Source organism: Populus trichocarpa, chromosome 17 (assembly GCF_000002775.5).
Source record: "Populus trichocarpa isolate Nisqually-1 chromosome 17, P.trichocarpa_v4.1, whole genome shotgun sequence".
Classification (NCBI taxonomy): Eukaryota; Viridiplantae; Streptophyta; class Magnoliopsida; order Malpighiales; family Salicaceae; genus Populus; species Populus trichocarpa.
This window is the reverse complement of record NC_037301.2, coordinates 216,675-230,695: the sequence shown is the minus strand read 5'-3', so window position 1 is coordinate 230,695 and position 14,021 is coordinate 216,675. Positions and strand designations below refer to the sequence as shown.

Sequence of the window (14,021 nt, the reverse complement as noted above, 5' to 3'; positions counted from 1 at the left end):
GTGGTGTTTAAGTAATTATTAGGGTCTATCATAGAATCCCTAATAGATTTCAAGCAATAAATGTCAGTCTCGGTAGCACTAGTTACGGTGAAAGTAGCTAACAAGGAGAACATAAAAGAGTAGATAAAAAAAAAATTAGCCATTTGGATTTGAGAGTTCATCAGAGTAAGACTACAATGGAATGGTTGGAATGACCAAAAATGAGAAATAAGAATCATAAATACCTACTTAAAAGGAAATTTGAATCGAAATCTCTTTTTGTTTCTGAAATCTCCAAAGAGAGCATTTATTCTTGAGCGTAGAGGTCGAAGGTGGCAGAAACTCATTTTAGTCCCTGTAGTTATAGAAACATCTTATTTGTTCCCTATATTTAATTCAAGATTTATCTTAAAGTGATTGGTATGGAAATAAAGAAGCCACAAAGAAAAGATGCATTGGCTTGTTAGTCTATTTCTTCAACTCAAGAGGCCAAGTCTTCCTGCATCAAATTCCAAGTTTATGGGACACGTAATTAAAGAGAGAATTAATGGAATATGGCCCTATAGGACTACAATTTCCACGAAAAAGGTTAATTCCTGATTTATAAGTTTTTGTCAATTAATGTAGGCTTATTTTTCTTCTTTTTTTCTTGTTTTTTTTCAATAGAATTATTTGCATGTCAGTCAACTTAAATGTTAATTGAGATTAAATTTTTAATCCGAGTAATTTTGATAAAAAACTTTATTGTGATTTCAAAGTTTAAACTAAAAAGAAAGAAAAACAAAGAAGGAGAATTTCATCAACTTTAATATCAACTCCTTTTAATGATTGCTTTCATATAATTTAAAGTAAAATTACCCTGTCGGTTTTCACATTTATGTTCTGAAGATTTATTTTTATTTAATTTGATGATGATAATTAAAATAAGTATTAATAAGAACTTTAATTATTTAAATTTAGGAAAAACATGTTAGGGTGAGAAAACCTCATTCATGATAAATATTTATTACACTAAAATGATTTCCCACTCAATATTGTTTTTTTATTTACACTAAAAACATGCTTAGCAAACATTAAATGGTAGTTTTGTGTATTAATTTTAGCTGAATATTCCATGAACAAAGATGCTCTTGAGATAGAAGATCGTTTGCGAAATCATTAAATTTAACTTTTTATCAATGATTTAGGAATTAAATTCTTAAAAATCAAGTAAAATAATCATAACCTTTATTTTTCATTTCTTTATTGAGTCCACGAATAAAAGATGCATTGATTTGTTAGTCCACAAATTTATTGATTTGTTTTAATAATTATATAAAATGTTTTCTTCTAGGATATGAATCGAAAGAAGAGCAAGTTTGGAAGATAGCAGCAAATGACAAGGATACATCTGACTGACTATTAACTACGTACCGCGTCCACAGTTCCAAAGTCTTTGTCATCCTTGTCCCACTGGACAAGTCCAATCTAAGTCAACTTCAAGAAGGATTAGTTGGAATTAGTGACTCCAAAACCGCGTCAGATATAATTTATTTATTAAAGGATGTTTTGAATTATGGTAAAAGTTCTGGTTTAAAATGTTTATATTTTAGAAATGATTTAAAATAATATATTTTTTTATTTTTAAAAAATTATTTTTGACATTACCACGTCAAAATAGTCTAAAAAAATAATTAATTTTTTTAAAAATAAATTTTAAATTTTTAGAAAATATAATTTCAAAGGCATTACCAGACACCGTTAAAGAAAAATGATATAAAATTGATTTTAGTTCTTGTGAAATTTCTTAAAAAATAAGGTTTCATTTTAGTTCTTGTAATTTCTTTAAAAATTATTTTAGCTTCTATATTTTATTTTCATTTAAAAATTGGTCTTTATTTGATTTTCTTTTATTGTTGTTTCTTATGAAATCTATAGTTTAGTCCTTATAATAAAAAAAGGTTCTTAGAATTAGATCCCTAAATGATTACTCCAAATCATGAAATATATAGCTCATTTTATTAACAAAACACTTATTTAACCACATCCACAAAACACTATTCATTTTGATAGTTTTTTTTTTTTTGCTTTTTCTGTTTAGTTTTTTTTTTTAATTTCACCCTTCACTATCTCAATCTTCTTCTTTTTTTGTTTTTTTTCTAGTTTCTTCTATTTTAAGAATTGTACTTCATAATTTTTTTTAATTAGGTTATATACCGGTCTTATGGATTTATAAGAAGGATCTTGTAAAAAGATAAGATAGGTTGAAAGTAATGATGGAGGCTTTGATGAAAAAGATGGATAAATTGAGTAATGAAATGATTAGTAATCATGATATTCCTAGTCGTAAAAAAAATAGAGATTAAAAGGTCTACTAGATGAGCACTTTTTTCTCCAGATAAAAATGTAGCTTAAAACTTCAATAATGATGAGGAAGATGATGGAAGAAAGTCTCGTACATACCAAAATCCTTCATACGAGACATAACTAAGGAAAGAGTTTGGTGGTAGATTTCGGCCAAATAAAGATTTCAGCCGAGGAAGAAATTTAAATGATCTCAATGGTTTAAATCATAATTTGGATAGTATAAAACTTAAAATCTCAGCATTTTAGGGAAAAAATGATCCAAAGGTTTATTTGGATCCAAAAGTCTATTAATAATACTAATAATACATTTTCATTGAAAATTAGATTCAAATTGTTTTTTTATTCTTAAATTTTATGCATAGGTTTTGAACATTATTTATTATATTTAAGGATTTTTAGCTTTGAATCATACATAAAATATGAGCAGACTATTTTGATATTTTTTTGTTAACTTATTTTAATAATCATAAGATGTTTTTTTAAAATAAAAAAATTATTCAGGCTATAAAACTAGTATTTATATTAAGATAAACAAGATATATGTAAATAAAAAAATTTATTTTGATGAAAAAAAAACAATTATAATAACAATATCAAAAAAAATTATGTGAGCTGAATATTATCGATTTGAAAGGATGGCCTCAAAATTTTGAGAACATAGCCTGTCTAATAAATAGAGACTTACAGCTAATAACGATGGGCCTGTCATATCAAATGGTTGTACGAGTCCTGTACCCCTTCGTGTTTAACCACCAAAATATTTTCATACTGCAATCTGTATCAAATCAAAGATGTTTGTCCTGTCTGCCTGCTATTTCACACAACATATTCTTCTTAAGGAGAATCTCTGAATTATCAACAGACCACGTTGTTCCTCTCTTAGCAATGAGGCCGCCATATATCTGTACTGTTTTCCTATATACACAGGGATATTGTTAGTTTTACAGCTAGTGCTGCTAATGGCACAAGATGGCATTGCCCAGAAGATATGCAATGGTAGAGGGATCACTCCTGGGCAACCTTCACTACCTGCAGATAAAATATTGGCTAGTGTTGCGTGTGCTTGTTGTTTTTCTTGGTTTTGTTTTCATCTACGTCAATTTGCTTCTTGTTTTCTTCTTGGAAAACAAATCCAAATTCTTAGGGAACCTTGCTGATCAACAGATCGGTGAAGTGCCTCCACGCATGAAAGGATCACAAGACAAGCAGAGATTGTAAACCACCACAGCATCTTTTCCACTTTCTTCTTCTGGTGCATCTAGTTTGATGCTAGCTACTTGTCGTCACGTACGTACGGGTTTGATTCTTTTGGAAAGCCACTCACATAGTCCTTGAGAATCACTTGCTTCTTGCTCATCACTTCCTCACCACCAACTCTATGATCACTAGCCATGCTTTTTGCTAACGTTCTTAAATTAATTTGTTGTTAAACAAAATGGTTGAAAAATGTTGCTGATGGTCTACAAGGTTGCAATATGCCCTTGTTGAAGAGTCAATTGAATACACAATATGTAGTCCAAAGCAATAGAAAATATTCAAGACTTTTGGGACAATTTGGACGTAGTTGTATACAAAACTTTAAGCTGTATCCTGAGGTTTTTTTCAAGTCCCCAGAGAAGGGACTAGTTTGAAATATTTGTAGTTACTTTTGCAGTACCTTGAATTTGGATAGATAGTTGAAGCTTGTTCTCAAACAGCACCATTGCTTCTTACATGTTTATTCTACGAAAACATGATAGAGTTGCCTAAATTTGTCCTTTTTTTCCTGTTTCCATTGACTCTATGCCATTTCAATCTCGACAGATTTGCCCATAGAGCTGGGAGGGTAAATTTCATGCTGCTGCACTAGAATCTCTGAATCATCAATTTGGCCACATCTCTCCCTCATTGCTCTTATGTCTTTGTACACTTGATGCATTGTTGGTCTTCGATCTGGAATGGAATCAACACAGTGGCATGCAACTTTAAGCAGCTGAAATATCTCATCATCAAATCCTTGCCCAACCAGAGACTTATCAATGGCATCATAGATCTTAGAACTAGTCAAAAGATGACTAATCCATTCATTAAGAAGACTGTTCGAGGAACCAGTCATTCTGCTAGAATCCACCCCCGTAATCAGCTCAAGGAGCACAACTCCAAATCCATACACATCTTCCATAGCAAATGCTGTATCCCAAAACTCACCATTCAAAGGGGAAGTGTTAGTTGGATTTACGATTAATGCCACAAATGGTGGCATACTTTAAGGCTTGCTTGTCCCACCTTATTTGATAAGAGTGCTGGAGAAGGTTGCCATGTTTGTCTATAAAAGAGGCAATTATTTGAGAGCAAAATAGAAAGAGTGTGTGAGGGTGAGAAAACATGAAGAGAGGAGAGAAAGAGAGAAAGAGGAGCTGCTGCCATGGGCAGCAGCCCTGCTGCAGCAGAGTGTGTAAGAGGGAGTTGAGTGATCCTCCTCCATGTATTTATTGTATCCTTTCTCTATCTCTAAATAATATGGACTCTCTCCCGTGGATGTAGGCGGATTTGCCGAACCACGTAAAATATTGTGTCAGTGTGCTTCCCCTCCGTTTGAGCAATTATCAGTAGATCCCCGGTCGGATTTCCCCAACAATTGGTATCAGAGCTGATGGTTTAAAGGGGTGTTTGATTTTTGCTCAAACATAAAAGTTGTCAAAATTGTGTTTTGACCATACCACTGTGTAGAGGAGGAAGAGACGAAGCCACTGGTGAAAACGGCGTCAAAATCGGACGTCGGACATGACCGCACTCTCCATCACTCTCCGGCAGGGCGTCTGCCCACGCGCGCCGACGCGCCCCACGCGTCTTCTTCGCCCGGATTGGCTGACCCGACTCGAATACCAGTTGACCCGACCCACATGGCTGACCCAGATATGAATGACGTCAGCATGACATAATTGTGATGTCAGCATGCACAGTAGACATGCCAGGGATGACATCAGCATGATGTAATTGTGATGTCAGCATGCACAGTAGGCATGCCAGGTCATTAGACACGTCATCGACCAGTCAGCAGACACGTCAGCCAAGTGGGACCCACGAGCCACATCATCAGCTGCGAGCCGAGCCAAGCCGAGCCGCGTGAGCCGAGCCGAATTGGAGCTGAGCCGAGCCGTGAGCCGAGGGATAAGATTCTGTGCAGCAGAGTCTACGTGCAACCGGATCTGAGATTGAATCTGGGCCGTTCATCAGGCTAGAATTGTTTTGATCAAATCTTAGCCGTGTGAAATGCGATTTGAACGATTTCAGACTTGTTTCCAGCTAATTTGATCGTTCCGGATGCAATGGTACGGTCCGATCATTGAGATTTGAGACCAAAAATGGCGGTGGTGAATTAACAAAAGAGATTGCCCGATTAGGAGGCATCTGAAGGTCATCATGGTGGTCGATGGAGATGAAGAAGAAGAAGGTGCACATGTTTACCCAATTGCATGTGCTGAACTGCTAAGTGGGGAGAAATTTAACTGCCTTGAGGGAAGGCAAAATTGGGACACTCTGGACACCCGATCATGTGGACAATTTGAGGTGTAGAGTGAAAACTGATGAAGACCAATCTTGACGAATCTAAGCACTAGTAGTCTCGCCAGATGTTGAGAAATGATGTATTAAACCAGTATATTCCAGGTCACTTGTAAAGGAAAGCCGCGACAAAGCTAGCAAATGGTTGTATATACGGAAAGACAGTACGATGGATAGATATGGCCTAAGAAGTTCTGTCTAGGAGATTGGGTTTTAAGCGGGACCAATGTGACCCCTCCAATCCTTCCTGGGAACTTGCTTAGTGGAAGGATTATCCATACGGTACTATTTTCATATATATAGCAGTTTGTAATGAAACGGTTGAAGACTAGCAGGATGACGGCACAAGGGAACAGTTGGGTTCCGTATGATCAAGGATCTGATGAAGTGGTGATTTCTCCAAAGAAGTTAGATTCGGTAACTGTGATTTCTCGAAGGGAGAATTGATGAAGACCCTGATAATGGAAGAGAAATACAGCAGGGGATAAAGATTGGCACCCTATTTTGACTTGGACAGGTGTTGTGACAGGATGAGCTGCTGTCAAACATAAGCAAGGAATAGGGAGAAATCTGGAGAACAGAAATTGCACGAGGGCACACGGAGATTGTGCAGGAGTACCCGTAGGATCCAACGAGGTACTGTAATGAGACAACAGGTGCAAGGAGAAAAAGTGTTCCCAGATGAAGCTCAGAGCAGAGACTGTTAAAGTTTGTACAACAGGAAGTCTCTTGTACTCTTAATGAAGACAACATGCGAAGACCTTTCCAATGCATGCAAGGATGGAAAGAGAGCTGTTGCAGAGGCACCTAATTAAGGGGGTGCAAACGCCTATGATAAAAGGCGACCGCCTATGATGAAAGGCGAAGACACCAATAAGAGTTGGTATAGGTGGAGCTGTCAAGCAGAAAGGCACAGAAGCTCCAAACATAGAAATCGAGGTGGAGGATTGCGAGGAGTATACCGCAAATTTCTCTTTCTATGTAGTCAGTGGCAGTAATCTCTCCCATAGTGCACATGGTGGTAGAGAATCTTAAAGCCACTTTGATGCATCCCAGCTGAAGGAGGATGCGGCCACCTATGAAAGGTAAAGACACCTTAGATGGAAGGTGTGTGAGGGCCATGATAGGAGCCCGGATCAGATCGTCCCATGACAACGGGCGAAGACACCTTGGAGAAGGTGTGAGGGCCGCGATAGGAGCCCCATTTCAGACCGCCGCATGACGACGAGCAAAGACACCTAAGGAGAAGGTGTGTGGGCCATGATATGAGCCCAGTTCAGAACGCCCCAAAGCCGATGTGATGGCTAGATACAAGTGGACAGGTGTATAGCCAATGAAGTGGCTATGATGAGTATGGAGACAAATGCAGGATTGACTTTCATGGATATTGCCCCCATGCTAAAGATCAATGAGCTAGAAGACATTTGCCTTGGACAATAAGTGTGTGACTTGTGGAGCATTAAGACGCGGCTGCTATGAAGAAGCAGAAGGGCATGCGCAGGTTCCGAGAACGAGTTGACTCTTGTCAAGGTGGTGAGCTCGGTATGGCATTGTAATACTCAGAGTATGAAGACAGATATGGATCAACCTTTAATGGGCTGCCCCCATGATTAAAGGTGGAGAGCTACCTGGACTCTTACGACTAAGAGCGAGAGACTCACGGAGAAGTAAGGCGTGGTTCCTAGGGTGGAACAGAGGGCAGGCGCAACTCCTGGATGAGTAGACTCTTGGAAGAGTGGTGAGCTTGTGATCACATTGAAATACTCAATGACTGTCGCACTTGGGAATATTCGTTTGAGGGGGTGTTGTAAGCCTTGGTGTAAGGCTTGAAAAATCATTCCGGACCGAGCATGGTTGATACGCTCGAAAGGGAATGTTGTGTTGAAGACGCTCTCAGAATGGTAAGCTTGGAAGACCTGCAGAATGCAAGCTCGTGCTGAAGAAGCAAGAGAACAATTGCCCACACAAATGGCAAAGGGGGTGATTGTTAGGATATTGCCATTTAGTGGCAATACCCCACCACTAAGCAAGTGGTTACTCCATTAATGCCACAAATGGTGGCATACTTTAAGGCTTGCTTGTCCCACCTTATTTGACAAGAGTGCTGGAGAAGGTTGCCATGTTTGCCTATAAAAGAGGCAATTATTTGAGAGCAAAATAGAGAGAGTGTGTGAGGGTGAGAAAACGTGAAGAGAGGAGAGAAAGAGAGAAAGAGGAGCTGCTGCCATGGGCAGCAGCCCTGCTGCAGCAGAGTGTGTAAGAGGGAGTTGAGTGATCCTCCTCCATGTATTTATTGTATCCTTTCTCTATCTCTAAATAATATGGACTCTCTCCCGTGGATGTAGGCGGATTTGCCGAACCACGTAAAATATTGTGTCAGTGTGCTTCCCCTCCGTTTGAGCAATTATCAGTACATCCCCGGTCGGATTTCCCCAACAAAATGCTGTATCCCAAAACTCACCATTCAAAGGGGAAGTGTTAGTTGGATTTACGATTATCGCCTCCCCAAAATTCGACAAGCCATATACATGGTTCCCATTCGTCCCAATCCAATTTTGTTGGCTTGGCTAAAATTTGCTGTTGCCTTGCTGATGCCTACGAAACTCAATCTCTTAACAATATTCCCCAACATACAAATCTGTGGAAGATGAAGAAATGAAACAAGATTATATATATATATATATATATATATATATATATATATATAAACCCTTAACTGCTGCACCAAATGAGAAGGCATTCTAAGTTCTGGAAAGACTAAGTAATTGATGCAATATTAAAAAGGAACAGATTCTTCAGATGAGGAAGCAACTCTTTCGTTGCTTCCCGCAGGAGATCCAGAGTTGGATCACTGCCAGTTGCTTTATTTACTGCATTCTTGTAAAAACTTCTCATGCTGTGGAGATCTAGCTAGTGTAGCTATACTATGGGTTCTATTAGCATGCTGACTTCTTATTTAGTGCAGTCATCTTCATTAATTATTCATTCAGCTAGAGAAACGTCTCTCGTTGCTGGTCAATTGTCAAAGCAAGGAGTTGAACATCTCATAGCTTGGTTTTAATTTGAGGCTTAGGTGCTACTTCAAGGACATGAACTCGAGGTCTCTCCTTTTCTGATTGTTTCTGTAATGAATTAATGTTTTGGTTTGTGGTCTATTTAATTCAGTTTGCAATGATCCATCTTCTTCATGGTCTTGGCAACTGAAGAATATGGATATATCCTTAATAAAAGCAACTCTATCGTCTTCTTCATCAAAAAGATTAAAAAAAAAATGATGGAATGAAAGTCTTATGGGGATACCTGCTCGTTGGCTTCTTTTATCTTCTTCTCTCGCCTTTCCATCAAAAGATGTTATCATTGGTGTGTTCATCATGATCTTGTTCCTCTTCCTCTTGTTAAGACTAGCCCAAGGCACACAACAGGACATGAAAATAGCTAAAATGGAAACTGCAGAAAATGCATAACCTGTTGCAAACCCACTTTTGAAAGAAGAATCCAACTTTTTCCTGTGTTCATCTTCACTCCCGTAGTAGTTCTCTTGTAAAGAACTGTATCCATTGCCGGCAACACTAAGGATATGAATCAAAAGAAGAGCAAGTTTTGCATCAAGAGCCATTTGTGGATAGCAAAACAGCAGCAAATAACAAGAGATCGTTCAAAGTTATATTTGACTATTAACTACGTACCGCGTCCAAAGTTCCAAAGTCTTTGTCATCTAATTTTATTAAAGGGTGCTTGGTAGTTTTTCAAGAAGGATTAGATGGAATTAAGGAGTCGAAAGCCGCGTCAGATTTATAGGGTGTTTGGTACTTGTTGGTACTTGCGGTTTTAAATATTTTTTAAAAATATATATTAAAATATTTTTTATTTTTTAAAAATTATTTTTTAATATTATTTTATAAAAAAGATTTAAAAATATAAAAAATAATTAAATTTTTTAAAAATTTAATTTCAATAACGTTAGCAAACACTGTAAAAAAAAAGAGAGATAAAATTGAGAGCTGACATCCCGAAAACACGTAACTTTACTTGTAACACTGTCAGTATCACACAAGAAAATAAATGGATTGCTGAGAGGGGAACACGCAGCATGTCAGTCCACTAGAGAGAGTGGATGTTTCCATATGATTTAAAGTTCAGATATTTTTTTAAAATTAATATGGGTGTCCGGGCCAGCTTACGCGTACCTCGACTAATTCCACGGGCCCTAAAGTTAACGACCATGTAAGCATCCAGTGACCATCATATGAGCAACCACAGGGTTCGAACCTGAGACCACAGAGGAAGCCAACCTCTTGAACCTAAATGGTTTTAAAGTTAAGAATTTGTGACTATGGATTGTTGTATTTTATTATTGCTAACAGTTTGTGACTTGATAAGGTTTCTTTTAGTTCTTGTAATTTCTTTAAAAATTATTTTAGCTTCTATATTTTATTTTCATTTACAAATTGGTCTTTATTTGATTTTCTTTTATTGTTTTTTCTTATGAAATCTATAGTTGAGTCCTTATAATAAAAAGGTTCTTAGAATTAGATCCCTAAATAATTACTCTAAATCATGAAATAGTTCATTTTATTAACAAAACACTTATTTAGCCACACCCACAAAACAATATTCATTATAATTGTTTTTTTTTTAATTTTACCCTTCATCAACTCAATCTTCTTCTTTTTTAAGTTTTTTTTTAAATTTCATCCTTCAACATTAGATTATTTTGAGAATTATGCTTAATAATTTTTTTATTTTCTTTATGTTAGATTATACACTTGTCTTTGTCTTATGGATTTATAAGAAGGATTTTATAGAAAGACAAGATAAGTTGTATGTAATGATGGAGGTTTTAATGGGAAAGATGGATAAATTGAGTAATAAAATGATTATTTGACATGATATTCCTAGTCGTAAAGGAAATGAGATTAAAAGGTCTATTAGATGAACACTTTTTTTTCTAGATGAAAATGTAGTTTAAAACTCCAATGATGATGAGGAAGATGATGGAAGAAAGTCTCGTACACACCAAAATCTCTTATATGAGACACAACCAAAGAAAGAGTTTGATGGTAGATTTTGGCTAAATAGAAATTTCAGTTAAGGAAGAAATTTTGATGAACTCGATGGTTTAAATCATAATTTGGGTAGAATAAAACTTAAAATCCCAGAATATTAGGGAAAGAATGATCCAAATATTTATTTGGATTGGGAAAAGAATATGAAATTTGTATTTTATTACCATCGATATTCAGAGGAAAAGAATGTAAAACTAATTATAGTTGAATTTACTGATTTACTATTATTTGGTGGGATCAACTTATTACGTATATGAGAAGATGAAAGCAATCCTAAAAAAAAATCATTAATGTAGGAAAGTATATGATAGATTGTAATTTTTATATCAGGGTTCTAAAAATATTGATAAGTATTTTAAAAAAATTAAAATAACTATAATTAAAAATAATGCTTCAAAGGATAGAAAAGCTACAAGTCTTCCGAGAAATCTTCAATAGATTTCTAGCAATAAATATCAGTGGCAGTACCAGTAGTTACAGTGACAGTGGCTAACAAAGAGAACATAAAAGGAGGGTAGATAAAAAACAAATTAGCCATTTGGATTTGAGAGTTCATCAGAGTAAAATACAGGACAGTATAGCAAGAGGGAATCAAAGATTAAAAAAAAAATTGATTTGAAATCTCTTTTTGTTTCTGAAATCTCTAAAGAGAGCACTTATTCTTGAGGTACTTCTTCTGCCCTGAAATGGATGGCCCTATACTACAATTTCCACTAAGCTTGGGAAAACAACTTAGTCAAGAAGCCAAGTCCTCATTTTAACTTCTTTGTCGGATGATGTCGATTTTTTTCTTTTTCTTTTTTTCTTTTTTTTTATAACCTGGCATATCCAGCCAGCTTACGCGCACCACGACTAATCCCCGGATCCACTAAATACCCTGCAAGCCCAGTAACAGTGGTGGAGCCACAGAAGGACAAAAGGGGGCAATTACCCCCTTAACCTTTTTTTTTATTAAAGTATTAATATATTAGTTTAGGGAATTGTTACTGCAGGGAAGGAAAAAGAAAAATTGTTATTGTTTATAATTGTTGACTTTTATACGCGCGCGCACACACACATCTCATTCCATAAACTTTTTCCCTTTTTCCTTTTGTTTCTATATCAAATCAATGGTACCGGCTTAAAAATATGGAATCCCCTGGCTAACAAAGAGTATTTTTTGTTCCCTGCCTTTGCTGCTTTGTTCTTTCATGAGTTACTGTGCCGCTTTGTTCTTTTCATGAGCTGCTGTTCTCTGTCTCTCTTGTATGTAAATTTCTCATCAAATATAGTTAAGCAATTAATTTTTTTTGCCTTTTGCTTTATATTTTAGGTAAATTTTCTTTATTTTTTCTATTTTTTTCGTTAATTTTAATTTTATTCTTTTATAATTAGTTATTAAAAATATTAGGGTTTATGATAATTTACGGGTTTTGATATGGATATGTTCAAAATAAATGTTTAAATCTACTAATTTAATCAATTAAATGTTTCTTTTCTTATTATAAAGGAATAAATTAATATTCATGCAAAACCACTATTCTTGACATCTCTTGCATTGGCGTAGTAGTTTATTGAAATTTAATATTTTCACATGACTTGTTTGCAAGTAAAATATCAAGTAGAAAGCATGTTTTTCAAGAATTGTTCCTCTTACACATACACTAGGCATTGCTCCTCAATTAAATATCTAGAAATAATTAAGTATAACTTAATCAACATACTTATTATATGCATATAGATATGAATTGAAATATGTTTTGATTTTGATGAATTGATGTGTATTTTGCTATGAATTTCATATGGAAGATTTAGAATTATTGTGTAACTCAACTGATTTTTATTTAACAGTGAATTATTTAGATTTATGAATTTCATATGGAAGTTTTTTCAGTTTAAAAGTATTTTAAAATTAATTTTACTTGATATGAATTAGTATATATGTTTTGAATTGATTTCTAATGTATATCTATATAATATAGTATTTGTTACTAATTTGCCCCCTCATTGAAAAAACTGTGGCTCCGCCACTTCCCAGTAGGCAGGTAAGGCACCGCGGGGGTGACAGGCGTGCATGCTGAGACTTGAACCCAGGATGCAGAGGCAGGGAAACCCTGCCAGGACCGCTGGGCCACAAGCCTTGATGCATTTTCCTCTTCTTTTTTGTCATGCGGGTCGTTGCTTGAAATTAATTTTTATGCTAATTAATTTCAATTGGTGAGCCATAGGAAGTCTTGATTGCCATTAATTCCTATATTAGATTAATCTATTCCATTTTTAGTATCATACAAGTAACCTTTTCTTTCTTATATGTACATAAACATAGATTTTGTGAAAACTTAGTTTTCAGGACTTAATTGAATGAAAAATAAGTTTTGGGAGTCGATTAATAAAGTATGCAAACTTGATGGGTATTAAAACTTGCCCTTCCAAGTTTAAAATGACCCAATTCTTTTCATCCATAACATGTTGTGCTCTGTGTGCATGGCATAAGAAGACAGTGTTCTGGAAAGAATTTTGGGCACTATTCATGGATCTGGAGTAAGGTTGTCAAAAACATTTTTTTGACACGACACGAAATATACAATATAAACTCGGATCGTAAACTCGAATCGTAAAATCACAAGAAAAATAATTTAACTAATTATATATTTACAATTTCAGTCAAATAGTAAATAATAATATAACATAATTAAAATAAAAGTGAAATAAACAATACAAATGTCCAAACACCTTAAAATACATAATTCAAATAAAAATTCATACGTGGTTTAAATAACTTGAAAATACAAAAAGAAAAAAAATAAGATTGAACAACTATGTTTTATTGATAGAGTTTCAGAACATTTTCTAGATGACAGGTCATGAAATACACTGCAGGCAATTAGTGAGACGATACAACATTCTAAGGTATATCACCAACTTCAAAAAAAAATTAATAGATACTAATACAGTGAACCCGTGACAACGAGAACAAAAACATACAAAATGACATCAATTTTATCTCATGTCACCTCACTTTCCATCTTTTTTATGTTAGTAACAAGTCCTAGAAATAATGTCTAAATATCCCACCAAGCAAGACATGTATTTCAAGTTCTCTTTGAA

At 35.2% G+C, this 14,021-nt stretch overlaps 2 protein-coding genes across 2 annotated transcripts in view; one reads left to right on the top strand and one right to left on the bottom strand.

The window, feature by feature from the left end:
• Positions 1 to 14,021, top strand: part of LOC18109598 (2-alkenal reductase (NADP(+)-dependent)) — an 86,861-nt gene that overhangs the window by 19,631 nt on the left and 53,209 nt on the right. The gene's annotated exons all lie outside the window — the stretch shown is intronic.
• Positions 8,387 to 9,525, bottom strand: LOC112324758 (uncharacterized). The gene is made up of 2 exons (XM_024589176.2): positions 9,169 to 9,525; positions 8,387 to 8,506 (listed from the first exon to the last, which is right to left on the bottom strand). Exons 1-2 carry the CDS (start codon positions 9,482 to 9,484, stop codon positions 8,481 to 8,483), a joined length of 342 nt encoding a protein of 113 aa, XP_024444944.1. The 5' UTR covers positions 9,485 to 9,525; the 3' UTR covers positions 8,387 to 8,480.

Bases quoted from the DNA above. Each gene is read 5' to 3' on its own strand.
- LOC112324758 (XM_024589176.2), bottom strand. From the start codon at position 9,484: ATGGCTCTTGATGCAAAACTTGCTCTTCTTTTGATTCATATCCTTAGT. The intron at 8,507-9,168 runs GTATCCCCATAA...CATCTTCCACAG, and splicing joins TAAAAGAAGCCAACGAGCAG to ATTTGTATGTTGGGGAATAT.